We start from the raw sequence: 20,225 nt of genomic DNA on the forward strand, positions 1-20,225 counted from the left end.
TATATATTATATATACACTTTTTTTAAATTAATGCATTATGACGTGTTAATATAACATTAATTACCATTTAATCTATTTCTGTATGAAATGCTGTTCATTTTTAGTTGATCAAACAAAACCTTATTGTTACAAGTTTTGTTCTCAGCAAATTAATTTTATGCTAAATTAATTTCTTATTGGAAAAGTTTTTTTCCCCTGTTTTAAGCACACAAAAAGTGTAAAAACAAGTTACAAAATTAATTTAAAATGTTATTTTAAAATCTATTTTTGAAAACCGATTACAGGTCATTTTTTGGTTCGTTCTGAGTGCTTAATTCATTATTTTACTGGAAAACAAGACAAATGGCGTTTTGCATTGCGGCAGCTGCATGTCACAGCATTCTGTAGTGAATTTGAGACGGACCTAGAGTTCACGTGGACTCGTTTTATCCTCGCCTTCAATATCACAGTCTTCCTCAGTCTGAGATTTGGGAGCTTTTACAAATGAACTGTTTATTAAAGTGATTCGTGAAGCCGAATGAACGGATTCCGTTTGTAAGCGAGACGCTGAATCTTCATATGAATCTTAACTTGGGACCGCAGCGTCTCACTGTCCAAAGGAGTTTACAGCCCGCTCGTCCTGTCACTGAACCGCTGTGCCATATCTGTGTCTCTTTCATGAGTCTGCGGGCTCCCGTGAAGGATGAATGATGCCTTATGTTTGCTGTGCTCTTCATTTGATCCCTCTGTATCTTCACTGCGGGAACTTCTCATGTCTGGCACCTGCTTTTCGGAGAATGCAAAACTGTTATTAAAGTTATTATCATGAAGTTGGTTTTCGGTCTAAATGGAAAAGAGTGTCTCGAGCACAAGCTGAAGTCATTGCCAGATCTGTTGGGAGCTTTGACTGGAGCATGTTTGCACAACATCACTGGTAGGAATTTCGAAACGTTTGTTGCTTTGATCAAGCTCATATTAAACGGGAATAACAGGCTCAAAATGCCACAGCAGATCAGCCGACGCAAGAGCGAAAACCGTGACCCCTGTGTGTGTCTCTCTCTCTGCAGGGGTTCGTCCAATTAACAGCATTTCCTCCACATGAACTCGATGGCCAGTGAACTTCAATGTTATTGCATGAAAAAGTTCTCCTGCAAATTACAAATTCTGTCATTTACGCAAGTCGTTCCAAACTTGCATAACACAAATGAGACATTCAGTACATTCATGCTGTTTTCATAGCGATAATTCATTGTGAACACTATATAAAGTTATGATTTTATAAATCATTAATAGGATTCATGAGTCTATAGTCCTTGTTATTTGATGTCATGCGATGTTTTGTGTGAGAAACCGACTGAAATTTAAGTCTGACTCAAATGTATTGATAATGCCATTTCATGTCAATGATGCAATATTAATGCCTGGCTAAGAAACTATAGGTTTATACATTTTTGTTTGGTGATAATGTGCTTCATTTACTGGCACGTATAGTTTCCATGCTTGAACATAAAGACCAATAAAGTAAATATAACAGTCAGAAATGCTACAAAAATATCAAATATAAAAGGAGACAGCACAAAAAAGCTAATGCTAAACATTAAAATGCATAAGTGTACAAATTTGGCATTAAAACGTTCTTTGATATGATTCTGTATTACTAAATACAGTAGGATACGTTTTTTTTACTAAAAGGACAGTTCATCAAAAAAATTAAAATTCTGTCATAATTTACTCACCCTCATGTTGTTGCAAACCTGTATGAGTTTCTTCATTCTGCTGAACACAAAGGGACGATATTTGGAAGAATGTTTGTAACCACGCAGATCCAAGCAGCCATTGACAAACATAACAGGGAAGAAAATACTATGGTAATCAATGGCTGCTGAGATCTGCTTGATTACAAACATTCTTCCAAATATCGTCCCTTTGTGTTCAGCAGAACAAAGAAACGTATTAGTAAATGATGACAATTTTAATTTTTGGGTGAACTATCCCTTTAAGTGCTGGCAAACAAGATACTGGCAAAGACTAGAAAAAGTTCTCAATTGAGCCTAATAAAACACGACTTCTTGTGGCAAGAAATATCTGATTGATGAATATCAGTGCATTATCATCAATAATTCACTGACATTTCTCAGAATGTATATTTCTCATTTCATAACTCCAAATACACCACAGTACTATACACCACACAGACACCCCAATCAGGAATAACATTATGACCACTGACATGTGAAGTGAATAACATTGATTACCTCTTCATTACAGCCCTGTTAGCAGTTAATGGGCCAAATTGTGATGGCTAGATCATCACAATGGAAGAAGGTTTTATATCACGTGGATGGCTGGGTGTATGTTTTGTCACTTACCTGGGGAACACATGGCACCAGGATGCACTATGGGAGGAAGGCATGCTGGCAGAGGCAGTGTGATGCTTTGGGCAATGTTCTGCTGGGAAACCTTGGGTCTTGCCATCCATGTGGATGTTACTTTGACACGTACCATATACCTAAGCATTGTTGCAGACCATGTACACCCTTTAATGGAAACTATTCCCCGGCGGCTGTAGCTCTTTCAGCAGGATAATGTGCCTGCCACAAAGCAAAAATTGTTAGGAATGGTTGGAGGAGCACAACGGCGAGTTTGAGGTGTTGACTTGGCCTCCAAATTCCCCAGATCTCAATCCAATCGAGTATCTGTGGGATGTGCTGAACAAACAAGTGCGATCCATGGAGGCAACACCTCACAACTTACAGGACTTAAAGGATCTGTTGCTAATATCTTAGTGCCAGATACCACAGCACACCTTCAGGGGTCTAACCAACACAATATTAAATCATAATGTTATGCCTGATCGGTATATGTATGTATGTATGTATATATATATATATATGTATGTATGTATATATATGTATATATATATATATATATATAGAGAGAGAGAGAGAGAGAGAGAGAGAGAGAGAGAGAGAGAGAGAGAGAGAGAGAGAGAGAGAAATACAGGTGAAAATTAATTTGTACTTTAGGCATACAAAATACTGGATTTCACATGTACAAAATACATATAATGTATAAATAGTTATATTGTTGCAGTAAGAAAAAAAAGTCATTTTCTAAGCATCCTAAATCATTTGCAGACATGATTTGCAGACATGATTCATATTTTCTGTAGGAAAATTTAAATGTAAAAATGTTTTAGTCCTAACAGCTAACTGTATTGTACAACCAACCAAAAGTTGAAAGTGTTCATGACAAGCGGACGCAAGCATCGGTCCGAAAATAAAAATGGTCCCAAACCTGTCCGTTTTCCAAGAGTCTCTGAGTTTAAATGGCAGAGGAGGCGGCGCTGAGGGTTTGCTGGCGGATCGGCGTTCCTCGCTGCTTCCTCCGACAGAAGGTGTAAAGAGCCGTCAGCGGGACGCAGCTGACCGACGAAACCAGCAGCAGAGCGATGAAGGCCTGACCGTACACCGGATACTCCTTCACCACAGACTTACCCTGCGGAAGAAAGACAGAAAAACGTGTGCTTCTGTATCTCACACTTCATCCATCATACCTGTGGCACAATTGTTTGGTTATAAGATCATTTATTTTACATTTTTATGATGCATAATAAGTGTTTTTGATAAACTATTTTCCTTTTACACTTTAGAGCAAGGTATCATTAGTTAACATTAGATCATGCATTAACTAACATGGACTAACCATGAGCAATACATTTCATTTTTATTTGTAAATCTTTGTTAATATGAGTTCATAATAATTAGGCATTAATTGTTACAAACACAACTTTTGATTTTAAAAATGTATTAGTAAATGTTAAAATGAACGTTGTAGAAAGTACTATTAATGATTAGTTCATGTTAACTAAGTTAATTAATGTTAACTAATAAAACCTTATTATAAAGTGTTCCCATTTAAGTATTTTTTAGGTAAGGATATTACTATTTATTTAGATTTTTTAAATCATTTTACATTTTTAAAATGTATGTAATTTTTAGATAGAATTTTTTTTTAAAAATTACATTTTTATTATTTCATACATTTTTACCACAGGGTTTATTTTGATTGTTTGTAGTCATTTATTTATTTTAATATTTTTAACTTTTTTTAAATAGGCCTATTTATGCAAGTTATATAAAATGTACATACAATTTTTAGTAGTGTTTTATTTTGATTTTACATTTTTTTATTTTATGTAATTTTTTTTACGTTTTTTAATAATTGAATTTGCATGATTTAATATTTTTTTTAAAGGGGTTTATATTAAATTTATTTTCATTTTATGTTTTCATGAATTTTTTAAAATATATTTTTATATTTCTTTCGATTTTACATTTTTATTGTTAGTAATTGTTTTATTTTGATAGCTTTTATTTTAATTGTTCATTTGCATGCTTTAATTAAACATCAGTGAACTCATCATGAACTCATAAAGTCTCTGTAGTTTCCTCATGAAGCTCCAGTCTGAATGGTGCCATACCAGATGTTTGTCCCACGCCTGGTAGGTGGGTGTGCCGCCCTGGATGTAGTTGATGATGTAGAAGATGAAGAGGCTGATGAGGAGCACTGGACTGATCACGGCCCACATCAACTTCCAGTACCAGTTCGGCCGATGCCCCAACATGTCCTCGATGTCTTTTTCAAACCTGTGGATGATGAACAGCAATACAGTACAAGCGTCTACAACAAATCAGACACACGGAAATCTGTGCAATGCATGTTTGTTTTTAAACTGAATCATTTTCAAATGAATCGTTTCATTTTTTAGGTTCAAAGGGTTTCAGTCATACTCATCAGTCCAAGCAACATTAAAGTTTAAATACGCACGGATCATTCAAAACAAAGATATTTCTTATGCAGCTTAGATTATATGGGCGCAACGTTTCATATTTGGTCTGAACAAATAAATAAATAGCTAATAAATCCTCATAATATTAACTTAAGCAATTTTGTACAATTTATTGACATTCATATTTAGTTTTAGGATCTTCCTTTCCTAGTGATCGCTATTTTTACTGATGTACTGAAGTACTATATTCAAAAATAAAATGCATTGTTTTTAAAAATCACAGTTAAGGTTATTGTATTTATCTCTACACTTATGTCCTGACATTAACCGTGAACAATGATGCAAAAGTGGTCTGGCATTTAATTTCTCCACTTCCATTACTTCCTCAAACATTCACCCAACTTTTATCATACATTTGCAGATGTTTTATTTTGGAGGTTTTGAGCTGGGATTCAGGGTTTGATGCTAGAATTCAATTCATGAGTGTGATCTCAGATAACAAAAATATGTTATATAGGAACACCTTGCTAATGTTCCCATAAAACTATTTAAAAAAACGCTTTATAACTTTAATAAATCATTAACAAACATTATATAATGATTAATGGGTCATTGGTTAATATACATTTCACATAGCTAGAAATATGAGATACTGTGCTCGGTACTGTTTACTAATGACCTTATCGAATATTATAATGAATATCATTATTTAAATTAAAACGCTTACAAACGTCATTAAACTTTCAAATCATTTGCTTATGCACTGATGGACTGAAAATATACAAATGCCATTAAACTTCAGGTCATATGTTAGATAATGCACTTTTCTTTTTTTTTTACTTTACACAGACTGTTACAGCAGCTAAACATCCAACGGCCATAAATGGGTACCAAATGATTAATATAGTAAACATTTATAAACATTTACAAAAGTTGAATATTTTCAGCTTTAGATTGGGTACTGCAAAATCATAAACAAATAAAAAGTATGATATGAACTGAAAGTTAATGAAATCTGTAAGCATTTCAAAAATCTGTTAATCATTGTGTAAAGTTCAAGCATATAGTATGTAACAAGCACATTATCTCATTTATTTCTAGCTATATGAAGATCAGTTAATCATTATATAATGCTTAATGATTACCAAACGTGACTACAGATCAGTCAACAGGTCCAGTTTTTAAAAATATATCTTGGTTATGCAAAACTTTAACATTCAGTTATATCACTTATAAAATATTAATGATGAAATAATCATTTACTAAAAATGATTGTGATTTTAACAGTAAAAGACTTTAAAAATGCTACGGTTAAAAACAGTTGACTGGTTACCAGAAAGTTTTCGTACTATATATGGTGAACCTTACACTGTAAAAAATTATATGTTTATTTCCTGTAAATTCAACTTAAATCGGTAAAACCTAAAATGCTGCTACTGTATTTTTAACGGTAAAGTTCTGGCAACCACAGCTGCCAATTTTAACTATAATATTCACAGGGATCATTTTTACGGTGTGGTATACTGTATAAGTGATGAATGGTTTAAGCTTTAGATAGGGATGCAGAAAGTGTTGTAAATGATTATTTGTTCATTTACACATCATCTATAACAGGTGTTATTACCATTATTACCATTATTACCATATATTACAGTATATACCACTGTAGTGTAAGTGCTGACTGGTGAGGGAGGGTTAGACCGCTGTCTTCTCTGACAGACACACACGTAGTGTTTCCATGTTTTATGGGGACTTTCCATAGGCGTAATGGTTTTTATACTGTACACACCGTATTTTCTATCCCCCTACACTGCACCTGCCCCTAAACCTACCCATCACAGGAAACATTCTGCATTTTTACTTTCTCAAAAAAACTCCTTCTGTGTGATTTATAAGATGTTTTCCTCATGGGGACCAAAAAATGTTCCCACAAGGACAAGGATTTCAGATATTGCCATCTTTGCGGGGACATTTTGTCCCCATAACGTAGGGATTACCAGCCCACACACACACTTTAAACACTGTAAAGCACCTGTTGTTAGCTTCCATGAAAGATGAAACCGGTTCACATTATCACAGACCCCACACAGAACACAAGTCTGAGCTGAGGAGTGAAGGGATTCTTCATAGCCCACTGCATTCCCCTGACTGCAAGTCATCCATAAATGTTTATCCCTTTGAAAACAAATAAATGACTCTTCTTAAAAAGACTGTTTTAGCATACCTGCATGTTTGTGCGTTTGAACACAGCCCAGCTGAAAACCTAAAGATAAATCAATAAATGATATACTGATCATTTGTAAAAGGTTTGTTCATCATTTGTTTGAGATTAACCATTGTTTACTGAGATGATGCTAAAACAAGTTATAATTTATAAATGATAAATAATGTATCTCGAAACTCAAAACTCAATTTTGATTTAAGTAATGATTTTGTTAAAGATATAACAGCACATTTGTAAACTGTTAACATACCACTTATTAATACGTTCTTAAAATGTAGTCATGTTTTGTAAATAATAAGTTAATTTATAAATGATTAATGACTGAATTAACAAAATATTTATAAAATGTTAGCATATATTTATTTAATCATTTATGAATGTATAGTCATGTTTTGTAAATTATTAGTTGATTAAACATCAATAATTAATTACTTATAAATGACTTTTAACTGAGCGTTATTGTAAAGTGTTACCTGCAGAGGTTAAGGGAACATTCCGGTTTGCAAATGTTATGCAAATGTTACTTTTTGAATGTTCTCCGGACATACCGAAACAACATTTAAATAACGTTAGGCGAACATCCAAGCAAATGTTCCAGGTAAAAACATTCCATGAACAATGCATGATTAACGTTTTAGTGCTAACATTTTGAGAGCATTAATAAAGGCCATATCACCTTGCACAAATGTTTTATTAACGTTTCAGGAAGAACTTTGCGAGAATGTTAAAGGTCCTGTTCTTTGCGATTCCATCTTTTAAACTTTAGTTAGTGTGAAATGTTGCTGTTAGAGCATAAATAATAGCTGTAAAATTATAAAGCTCAAAGTTCAATGCCAAGCGAGATATTTTATTTAACAGAAGTTCCCTTTCAAAGCCTACAGCGGTGGCCGGTTTGGACTACACCGCTGAGCTTCCTTCAGGAATGACGTCACTAGAACCGTTTGTTGACTAACCCTCCCACAAGAACACGCAAAATAGGGGGCGTGGTCTCATTGCTCTCTCACGTGGAGAAGAGCGCGCATTCAGCGCTTGCATCTTCCCGTTATGGTAAGAGGCGGGACCTTTCCGCCCAAAGTGCGCTAAGCTGCTGTCCAATCACAACATGGGAAGGGCTGGCCCAATCAGAACTCGTTACGTGTTTCTGAAGGAGGGACTTCATCAGGCCGTTTTTAGGACAGAGGAAACAGCGCTGTACAGATAAGTCAATTGTGTGAAAAATACTGTTTTTTTTACACGCCAAACATGAACTCATGTTATATTGCAATAAAAAGACAATAAAAAGTTGATCACAAAAAAAAAAAGAGAAATTTACTGAATTGCAAACCAAATCAACTCAACACTTTAAAAACTTCTCAGGAGTCTTGTTTGTTTTCCATCAAGTGTTCTCACTTCAGTTCAGGAATGTCCCTAATGAAAATGTGTATTGCATTATGAAAAACAACCAAAATAACAAGCAGTATTATAATCCTCAAAGAGTTTTAAACTGTGAGCTTACAAACACATTTACAGATGATTATGTGACGTACAGTGAAGCATTATGTGAAACAGTAAGTATATGCTGCAGACTTTAGTCCTGACGATTATAAAAGACAGAAGCTGTTTTACTCACATAAATGTAAAACACTAATTTTGACCTTCAGAGGTTGGAAGGATTCCTGACCATTAAGAAAAACACAAGAAAACGACATGCTTTTTAAGAGTTTTGCACCATATTGTTTGTGCTTTCATTCCACCCTCATCATTGGAGCCTGTACAGTAAAGAGTTATTGAATTTCTCACCTTCTCAATCCATAGACGTAACACACACTGATGACTTCCATGAACACGATGAAGAGCAGAGAAAACGTTGCTGCGTATTCATTGAATATGGTGAACCAGTAGTTTCCCGAATGGCTGGTGAAGCCGAAACCCAGGAGTAAACAGAGAAGACACACCAGACCTGCCAGAAACCAGAGGAAAACTACAGTCAGAGCCCAGACTAGACCTGAGAGACGCTGAACACACACAAGTTCCCTTATGAATTAGAAACCAGCAGAAATATAAAGAGCATGTGCTGATCATAATTGCACAAAGTTATTCTATATTGCCCCTCACAAACAAATAGACAACAAACATATAAAACAACAATGAAGCAACATCGAGCAAATTGGGATAGTTTTGTAATACAAATAAAAATAAATAAACAAGTCAATCGATTAATGCTTGATTGAATGAATGAACAATTAAGCAGCATCGTGAGTGTTGGGGTGGTTTTGTCATACAAATATGTCAAAAATGATGAATGAATGAATGAATGAATAAGTAATATTAAGAATATTGGGATGATTTTTAAAATAAAATTAAAATAAATAAAGAGAGGAAAATGAATGAATGAATGAATGAAAGAACAATTATGCAACATCAAAAACATCAGGATAGCTTTGTAATACAAATAAAAAATAAAAAATGAATCAAATTAATTGATTGGATGGTTTTGTGATACAGGCTCAATAGCAAACATTTAAAAATACTATCATATTACACCGATAATCAGCAAAGCCAAGGTTTTCACCTTACAGTAATCTGAAAGTGGTCACATATCAGCCAATTAATCAGCATCGCTGATGTTAAACCAGTTTAACTGCATTATTGACCAGTACAGGGTGAGTTAAGGGCTCTTTCATGCTGGATGTAGCTGGTCAAACAGATAAACACCTTAACCAGCTTGTTCCAGCGACATACCAGCTGGTCTAAACAGAAGACTGGCGTGCCGTTCTTACCGTTGATGGTCTCGTTGCTGAGGGTGCGTGACAGAAGCTTGAGGTCTCCCAGCGGGGTGATGATGGCGGTGACGTTTCCCAGCATGCTCCCCATCCCTAACAGCAGCAGCATGATGAAGTACAGCACAGACCAGAGCTGAGACAGTGGCATGTTCTTAATGGCCTCGCTGTACACGATGAACGCCAGACCGGTGCCCTCCACCGCCTGCGCGCACACACACACAGTATGATTTATAAGCTTGTTTGTGTGCATTCAGGTCCCCACTGGTATAGAAAAACATCTTCACACAATATATGTACCACTAGGAAAACATATCAACATTTTACCATCTATTATTGACTTTTTGGTATATATATATATATATATATATATATATATATATATATATATATATATATATATATATATATATATATATATATATATATATATATATATTCCAAAATATACCAAAAAGTCAATAATAGATGGTCAATAATAGATGATATATATATATATATATATATATATATATATATATATATATATATATATATATATATATATATATATATATATCAGAAAACATGGATTCTTTGATTAATAGAAAGCTCAATGAACAGCATTTCTTTGCATTTATTAAAGAATGAATGAAAATAGTCTTTACTGTACCTTTTATCAAGTTAATGCATCATTTATTGCTAAAAGTATTAAATTCTCTCTCGCTCTCTTTTTATCCTACCACAAATGTTTTGAATGATATGGTATATATTTCTTTCCATATGTTAAGAAGAATTGATAATAATAATCATACATGTTTCTTGATCATCATATTAGAATGATTTCTGAAGGATCATGTGACACTGAAGACTGGAGTAATGATGCTGAAATCACAGGAATAAATTACATTTTACAATTTATTCAAATGTTAAAATTATTTTGATTTGTAATATTTCACAATTTTACAGTTTTTAAAGTATTTTTAATCAAATAAATGCATCTTTGGTGAGAAGAGACTTTTTTTGAAAAAAACAGTTTTGTTTTGCTTGTATGATCTGCTTCAGCTACATTGTATAAGTTTATTTATTTTATTCTGAAAAATATATTTATTCTATTATATATTTTACAATCCATATTTACAATTTTTTTATATTTTGGAAAATATTTAAAAAAATGAAAATATATTGTCTGCTGTATGGGCAAGGTAGGAGAAAAGAAAAAAAACTAGAAAAAGTGGACAAAGAGTAAACAGAGAGTGTACTGTAAACAAAAATATAGAGTAATAAGCAAAAAATCCTAAATCAAATAAAATAGCAGAAACCCGACATAGACAGAGATATTCTGATGGTAAATTGGCCAGTCTTTGATCACTATCACTGTGTGGAAATGTGTAAAATGCTCTTATGATGCGGGTGATAAACAGGTGAGTTTACCGTGTCTAGCTCAGCCTCTAGACTGCAGTCTTCGATCTTTGAAGCGATGGCCGCAAACCTCTCAGGATGAGTGTAGTTCAAATGACCGATCCAAGCGCTGACGTTCTCCACGCTGATGGTCTCCTCAGAAAGATCGAATGTGTTGAGCAGTAACAGCCTCATTCTGGATTAACAGAGGAACATAAACAGCACAGAAAAAGTCAAAAATGGGTGTTCTGATCAGAAGGGCTTCCTTGGGAAACAATAGTTTCATCTGCATCATATTCAGATTAAAGCTGCAACATGAATTAAACAGAATTATTTCATGTGCATGTAAACAGTCAATAAGTCCAATGACAGATGAGGCGAGTGTTTTAGTTAACCATTTAGAAAACCATCATTATTTTTGCAGATTTTATGACATGTCCTTCTCTTTCTGTACAGTTTGGTGAATAATTGATGGGTGATGCTCTGAATAGTTTCCATAGACGACGGTTTAATGTCCTAAAGCATTCTGATCAATGTCACCTGAGACTAGTTCCGAGAAGCTGTGAGATTGTAAAATTAACCGACTTCAAACATTCAGTTTAATGTTTGATGGAATAATGATGATCATTCATTCTGCACATCAAAGACCCAAGAGTTTTGTGTTTGTGCCTCTCTTGATAAGATCACAGATTGACTAAACCTGCCATTTAAACTCAAAGAACATCACTGGTGTCTCACCTTTCCAAACAGCTTTCGTAGTTGAACGTGGCTTTAAAGCCGTAGATGGAGAAGGTCACGATGCTGGCGAACACGGACGTGCCACTGTTGATGAGTGACACGACGACAGCCTGCCTCTCAAAGTTATTGTTGTGGTGGTTGTAACTGGCAAAAGCGATCAAAGAGCCGAAGCCCAAACCCAGAGAGAAGAAGATCTGAGTGGCAGCGTTGATCCACGTTTGAGGGTTTGCCAACTGCTCCAGCTGAACACACACTGGTTTAATGCACACTCAAATACAACCGGACACTCAGAAATCAATGCAGCAGCCAATGAGCAGGACGCTCTTACCTTGGGTGTGAACATGTACTTTACTCCATTCCAGGCTCCATGAAGAGTGACACCACGGATCAGATAGATGATCAGAACCACATATGGAAATGTAGCTGTAAAATACACGACCTGTGGAGGAAAGTCAAAGGTACAATGGTTTGGAAGTAAAGGAGAGTAAATATATTTAACACACATGTTAACACACAATGGGTCTCATTCACTAACTTTTTAAATTGTGTGTGTGTGTGTGCGCGTGTGTGTGTGTGTGTGTGTATGTGTGCATATACAAAATATATATTATATATATGATATATAAGATTTATAAAAAACATTAATATTCAACATTAAACATTAAAACATTAACATTAATCTTAAACACAGTTGTGCTGCTTAATATTTTTGTGGAAAATAAATTTTTTTTCCAGATTCTTTGATGAATAGAAGATTCTAAAGAACTGCTTTTTTTGTGAAAAGAACTTTTTTGTAATATTAATATTAATATTTCATTTCATAAATGTCTTTACTGGCTTTTTGTCTCAATTCAAAACTCTTTTAAAAAAAATCATGTGTGTGAGAAGTGTAATATGGCACTTAAACTTTAAAAACAAGCCTTTCAAGTATTTCACAAGATCCTAAGTCAATTAAAAAACATACGAATCCATTTCAATGTTTAAATTTAAGGATGTTTCTGTTCTGTACAATAGACCACTTTGGTACTGTGTCGTTCAACAGCTGAGTATCAGACGGTTATTCTCACCACTCCGGTTGATTTAACCCCTCGGACGATGAACAGGTAGACTATGATCCAGGCCAGCAGGAGGCACAGCGCCTGGCCCATGTGAATGCCTCCGTTCTCATCGATGGAGGACGAGATGTTCAGCGTCTCGCGGTAGAAGAAGTACTGTGTGGGTGAAGCCACCTCACACTCCTCCAGATACCCCGTCCGGTTACTGTTGACGGGACACTCGGCCCAGGGCAGCACTGACTGCACACGCATCAACACATGAAGACATTTCTCATCCTCAGATGGCAAAAATACTTCTAAACTACAAGATCATTCTCATTATATGAAGTCAAGCAGTTCTTTCAGAAACGAATAACAAGCTACTAAGGAAAAGTTCTCCTTTTAGTTTACTCTTTAACTGTTTTTTTAGATCATAGAGCCAAATTTTGCATTAAGCAAGTAACAAAGTTAAGACATCAAAAATAGATTTTGCAAAAAAATATATATAAACATTCAGTAATATTTTATTTTACAGTGTCCTTGTTTCTGTTAGGTGAGGTCAAAAACCGGCGTGATCATAGATTCCTCATTAGTGCCTGCACAGATCAGTTGAATGAGGATCTACATAATGTATATCTTTTTTTGCACTTGTTACCTATTCACCCCATTATATGACCTACACACAGCAACGGTTGGAGTTAAAAATCTTAATTTGTGTTCTACTGAAGAAACAGACACATCTTCAATGTTGGATGCACTGGGAGTAAGCAGATAAACATCTAATTTTCTTTTTTGGGTGAACTAACCCTTTAAGCATAAACAATCACTTAATTTAGATCAGTTTCTCCAAAAATATATTTTGCATCTCAAATAAATGTATCTTAATTTGAGAATGTTTTTATTTGTACTGGAAAACAATTTTTGCAGTGTAGCCAATTAAATCTCATGCCAGTTGCAATATTGTCATCTTAATTTTTTCAAATATTTTTGACTACATTCTGAGAAAATACATGTTCACTTAATTTCATCCACATCCTATTTGCTATTATTAAATTAGACTTATCAAATACACAAACATATACATGTGTAACATATTTGGACAGATTTGATGCTTTCAGCAGTCAATAAAAGTGTAATCCACATTTTGCTGTGATTAATCAATTATGCAGAATTTCCTCCAACATCAGCACACAAAATGTTCCTCATCTCTTAATATCAGCAAACAGATCAGGAAGGATCTCTCAGGATAGAAACAGCTACATTTATTTGTCAGTACACTAACCTGAAATGAATGGAAGAGATACCAGAAGCTCCAGGCGTTGATGACGTTGTAGTAAAGACATAAGTACATGGAGGTCACGACACTGGCAATGCCTGTACAATGCATCATCAATTATACAGCATAAATAAAAGATGACATCAGATCATTTTATGGCATTAAATGTCTCGTAAATGAAGTACGAGTCACTGACCCAGTCCTCCCAGATAGGGGCTGATGGCAGTCCATGCTCCGATGCTGCCCAAACGCATCTTCTGACCGATGGCCAGCTCCATGCAGAAGAGAGGAATCCCCTCCAGCACCAGCATCAGCATATACGGGATCAGAAAACCACCTAGAGAAATACAAACATTCAGAGAAACACTTAAATGTCAGCATGAAATTGCATCTTTTGTTCCTTATTGTGACATTCAAATGAAGCAGTTTCTCGAACAAGAACAAATGACGTCACAAATCACAAGTCAGGATTAGTTTAAAAATGCGCTCTAAACTCACAGCTCGTGCAGTGATGAAGCACAGTATTCTGAACAGAAGCTCTGAGTCATGAGCTGCTCGTCTCAACACTGCACTCATTTACGGTAAATATTTTCGTTTCGAATCGTTTCGTTTAAAAGTGGACATTTCAAACTTTCTATACGCATATTTCTCCATGTCTGTGAGGCAAGTAGTCTGGTGAGTTTCTGTTTGAGACGCGCACTCCAGTTCATGAGCAATGAAGCGATCGCTCCCACGACTTCGTCACGATTATAGTCAGCTATTTGCTTCTTATTTATTAAAAGCATGCAATTGGCCGAATAAACTTTTATTAACATTAAGATACAATTTAAACTAAACTAAATAAATGCTTTCTACAAAACAAAACTTAATATTAAACTAAATATAACCACCAAAATACATTTCTGACCCACTTGCATCTTTGTACCGGTAGTAGACCGAGTACAGTTGGTACACTTTTTGCTTTTTCAGTTACCACACCAAAACTGAGGTCTGAAAATAAGGGTTTTTTTTCATTTGACATTTCCTTTACTTGTCTATTAAAATATTAATCAATCTTAACATCCATAAGTAGGTCATATTTGCCACAATTAGCTTATAAACAGAATAAGCTTTTTCGTTCCAACTGTATGTTGGGTACAGTGGAACAGTACCTGAGTACAGTTGAGACACCCATCCGTAATGGTGTAAAACTGCCAAACCCATTCATTGAATTTGTAAAATACCTTTAAAAATTGTTTTTATTTCTATTCAGTATTTTATTTGATTATTTATCAATAATAAATTGCCATTTGACATTGGCAGATTATTTTGCTTATTTTAAGCAAAAACTATAGGAAAAAAAATTTAAATCCCAAAACAAGACTAGTCTAGTAAATACTTCTTACTTAATTTTTTTATTATTTAATGTTTTTGATGTTTGGACTTGAAATAAGACAAAAATACTATAAGAAAACACGGACTTCAAATTGTCCACGATTGAAGAGGATGCTAATACGCATGTGCGAAGCAAATATCACAGATCAGACTTATTGAGCACGCAAGTTATTTGAGGTGTCTCAAATGTACCCCTGTACCAACTGTATAATGCGTTCGATTTATATAGCGCTTTTCAAGACACTCAAACTGTACTCGGTCTACCCTACTTATCATAATCAGATGAAATGTAAAAATAATATTTAAATACATAAACAAACAAAAAAACAAAACACATTGTTTAATGGCTACAACAAAATAAGCTACAGATAAATGTCTGAGCTGGATTAGAGCAAACATCACTTTACCGGTGAGCGGTTCATGAGCACGCGCCTGCGGATTATTGAGTTGAGTCAAGTCAAGTAAACTTCAATGCTTTTACAATTACGATTGTTCCAAAGCAGCTACACAGTGTTAAACAGGAAAATATCGCAACAAAATTTAATTTGGCTGTACAGTCGCTCTGGAGAAAACAACGATGTAATCAACTCATTTCAGTTTATCAATGTTAGTTTTAAAATGAGTCACACCGGTCCGCTTAGCTCGGCTCATTAAAGGCTTGTTCTCGTCAGGACGCCCAGATATTTAAAATGGTCTGGTTTAAATTGGGCTCAGGCTCTATTACAGTTAATGTGTCAGGCCAGGCCGGGCTCGGACACAACGTGCACAAGCTCGGGTAGGGTCGGGGCTTGATTTTTTTAAACCCGATCTAAGCGCTACCTCACGCCAGTAAACAGTCGCTGCAAGAGGAAGGGGGGAGTTATTTTGATTAAGGGCACATTCATTAATAATAAAACAAACTGACAATTTTGATTTCATGGTGACTTTAACCAGTGGTCTTGTTTCTGTTTATAGAGTTCACTACATTTCTAGTTCACTTCTAGTTCTTTGACAACACACATTTCATCATTTTATAGCCTATTGAAACATCTAACTAAAATTAAAACCATATATATATATATATATATATATATATATATATATATATATATATATATATATATATATATACACACACACACATTAATAATATATTCATTTCTATTAAGTAGAAATGAAAAATCTAAATATAAAATGAACAACAATTAGGCTAATGAAAAAAACATTTAAAACTCTCAGCTTGCAACTTTTCTCATTTTAATTTAGATTAAGTTGAAGTAATAAAATAACTAAAACTATATTTAAACAAAAATGAAGATAAAATTAAAACTATATTGGCATAGGCCTACTTTCAAAAAAGTTAATCTATTATCCAACATGAACTAACCATGAGCAATACATTTGTATTATACATATATACATACAATACATAGTATTATTTATTAATCTTTTTTAATGTTAGTAAAAAATCCAGCCGTTCGGTTCAATGCTTGTTCACGAACGACATGACATGAGGATAATTAAGTAATTAATGACAGAAATTTCATTTTTGGGGGAGCTATAAGGAACGCATGTCAGGAATGTATAGATACAGATTCAAAAAAGTTTGTTATTATTATTAACGAAATCACCATTGTAAAATTAGGCTACTTTCTTGATATGAAATTTGAAATAAATAAAAAATATGCAAATACTAGAATTTATTTCTAATTTACACTTTTGCAACATACATGACTAAGTACACACTTTCTAGTTATCAGTGGTATATTGTGTTAACATTTATTTATTTTGAGTTTAAGTTACCTGCGTGAGGTAAACTGAGGTTTGACGCTGTCTGGGCAAAGCGCTGCACTTCTGTGGAGGTCCGTTCGGTCCGTTCTAATTAAGGACCGGCTGGCGTCAATTGCCGCCATTTTGTTCCGGTGGTTGAATCCATGCTGCAGATTAGCTTAGTTTAGGGGGTAGGTTTGTTTGTTTATATGTTTATTATAATTATTTGTGTATATAACTAACTTGTTAATGACCCCTTTCTTTCTTAATTTTTTTGTGAATTAATTACTTCATTTATTCTAATTGTGTTAGCCTAATTGATTTTGTGTTATTACCTATATATGTAATGGACTAGTCCTTTTTTCCTCATGTGTGGCATTTAGGAGGTCATGTTTTCTTTGTTTGATTACTGTTAAGTTTGGTTCTCTTTAGTTGATAATTTTTTATGGGCCAGCCCAGACTTTTTATGGGCCTAGACCTGAACTTTTTATTTTAGTAATTTAACTTTATGATTTTTTGTTGTTGTTGTTGTTGTTTTGGTTTGAAATCCTATGTTCTTTGCCCTTGACTGCTTGGTCCCTCACAGATGCATAATGTGGTTAATAAGAACACCTCATTTCCTGAATGTCATGTTATATTAGGCTACATTCCATGTTATTTGTATACAGTGTAAATATGAAATGCCATGAGCACTTTGAGCACCTCTAACTCTTTCTAATCCTCACAGGAAAACAGGATTACTCTGGATAATGAGGGAATTTTGGAATATTTGACAGCATCATGGAAATCAGCAACGACTGACTACGCATAGCATGCCTTCTTTAACGTTTGTACTTTGATCACATTGCTAAACGGTGAACAAAAGATATGTGAATTGTTATTCAGGTGAAGTTCCCCAAAGATGCACTGAATGCATAACCAGACACGTTTAGCAGACGAAGGAAACGGAGGAGAAATGCTAATCGGTTTTCTGGCAGATGAATCTAGGAGAGCCTCAGCAAGTCTGACCGTAGAACAACTGATATGTGCTGAGAATCTGGATGAGATGCTCAATGAAGTTCACGGATGATAAAACTCTGATGACAACAACAACACTTTGACTTTCTATACACACAAATACACATCTCCCACGGTTCCTTGAGTTCAATCTAGAGACGTTTGGCTTTGCCTTGTTTGTTCACTTTTACACTTGTCAGTCTGCACTTGAAGAGTCAGTACACGAGAGAAATATCAACTACTAAAACACTTCACAAATCTAACTCTTATCTTACTGCAATTTCCTTCAAAGACCTGAAAAGACGTGCATTCTCTCTCTCTCTCTCTCTCTCTCTCTCTCTCTCTCTCTCTCTCTCTCTCTCTCTCTCTCTCTCTCTCTCTCTCTCTCTCTCTCTCTCTCTCTCTCTCTCTCTCTCTCTCACACACACACACAAACACACACTCATACCACACGCGCAGACACATGCACACACAAACACGCATGCACACACACACACACACACCACACTCACGCCACACATGCTCACACACCTCACACGCACACAGACACACACACACACACTACATGTACGTGCACATACACTCAGACATACACACTCACACAAACACACTTAAAAACATAAAAAAACATACTTTTTGATTTAATAACTTAAAATGGAATGAGAGAAACCTAAGAAAATTGCTATTATTTAATAATAATTAATACATCGTAACAGCCCCAGTGTAAAAAGTAAATATTGGCATTTGTTACTGCAGTGAACCATTTCTACCTCGTATGCTCATAAAGAAATAGTTTATTATTGATTTAGTCCTTTAAATAAAATTGCCACATGAAGCATTTTTTGTTCATTAAATAAAAGGCACAAGATGACAGACATCATGCATTTACATTTACACATTTGGCAGACGCTTTTATCCAAAGTGACTTACACTGCATTCAAGGCACACATTTTTACATTATTGTCATTTCTTGCTTTCCCTGGGAATCGAACCCATGACCTTGGCATTTGCTAGCGCCACGCTCTACTAGTTGAGCTGCAGGAAAGTATATGCTTATCATGTGCTTGCTTCATTATATGTATATGTGTATATGCTTCATTGTGCAAATGTTCAGACCTTTATTAAAAAGTTATTGAGAGGATAAAACTTTTATTAAAAAGCCTGCATCATCATGGAGGATAAATATAATAAATATAGTGTAAAATACATAATAATCCAGGTACAATTCATTATATAAACAGTTACATTTAACAACCAACCTGTGAATTGTAACAGAGTTGTTTTTGATATTTAAAATTTTAAAAAGAAAAAAAATATTTGTTGAGAATATTTGGAAATATCAAATGGCACATATTTTGTTTTATTCTTTTGCTGTTATCAATAACGAGACTGTAAATCTACACTGCAAGCACCAGGAGAAGAATTAAAACACTAATCATCTTACCTCCTCCGTGCATTTGGCAGAGATACGGAAAACGCCAGACATTCCCAAGTCCCACCGCATAAGACACACACGCCAGGACAAACTGCATGGGACTGTCCCAGGACGGACGGGCTTCCATGCTCATGATGATGATGATGTCCTTTAGTACAAAAGGCACAGGAGGAGATCAGTCACACTGCACTCAGACAAATCCCAAGTGAACGGCAGAGTCTGGGAATATTTCAAAGTCCAGTGCGTAAATGTGAAGTTAAACTTGGAGTGTAAAGTGGGAGTTTTTAGTGAAGCCGGAGGGAGGAGGGAGGGACGCAGAGTTTAACTGGCTCAGTTTCTTTACATAAATCAGGTGAATGTTTGATCGTGGTGTTATCTCCTCAAACATTCATTATCACATTGTTTTATTGCTGATTTTAAGAAAGCGGCAAGTACATACAGTGCCTTGCGAAAGTATTCGGCCCCCTTGAACTTTGCAACCTTTTGCC

At 34.9% G+C, this 20,225-nt stretch overlaps 1 protein-coding gene across 1 annotated transcript; it reads right to left on the reverse strand.

Moving 5' to 3' along the window:
* Positions 1–629: 629 nt before the first annotated feature.
* Positions 630–20,182, reverse strand: LOC137082602 (sodium- and chloride-dependent transporter XTRP3-like). The gene is made up of 12 exons (XM_067447893.1): positions 19,747–20,182; positions 14,380–14,520; positions 14,190–14,281; positions 12,941–13,168; positions 12,202–12,312; positions 11,874–12,115; positions 11,169–11,331; positions 9,756–9,960; positions 8,776–8,935; positions 4,464–4,629; positions 3,278–3,478; positions 630–763 (listed from the first exon to the last, which is right to left on the reverse strand). The coding sequence occupies exons 1-11, from the start codon at positions 19,868–19,870 to the stop codon at positions 3,305–3,307; spliced, it is 1,806 nt and encodes a 601-aa protein (XP_067303994.1). The 5' UTR covers positions 19,871–20,182; the 3' UTR covers positions 630–763; positions 3,278–3,304.
* Positions 20,183–20,225: the final 43 nt, after the last annotated feature.

Source organism: Pseudorasbora parva, chromosome 7 (genome assembly GCF_024679245.1).
Source record: "Pseudorasbora parva isolate DD20220531a chromosome 7, ASM2467924v1, whole genome shotgun sequence".
Classification (NCBI taxonomy): domain Eukaryota; kingdom Metazoa; phylum Chordata; class Actinopteri; order Cypriniformes; family Gobionidae; genus Pseudorasbora; species Pseudorasbora parva.

Bases quoted from the DNA above. Each gene is read 5' to 3' on its own strand.
- LOC137082602 (XM_067447893.1), bottom strand. From the start codon at position 19,870: ATGAGCATGGAAGCCCGTCCGTCCTGGGACAGTCCCATGCAGTTTGTC. The intron at 12,313-12,940 runs GTGAGAATAACC...TTTCCTCCACAG, and splicing joins GGGTTAAATCAACCGGAGTG to GTCGTGTATTTTACAGCTAC. The intron at 9,961-11,168 runs GTAAACTCACCT...GTGTGCGCGCAG, and splicing joins TAGAGGCTGAGCTAGACACG to GCGGTGGAGGGCACCGGTCT.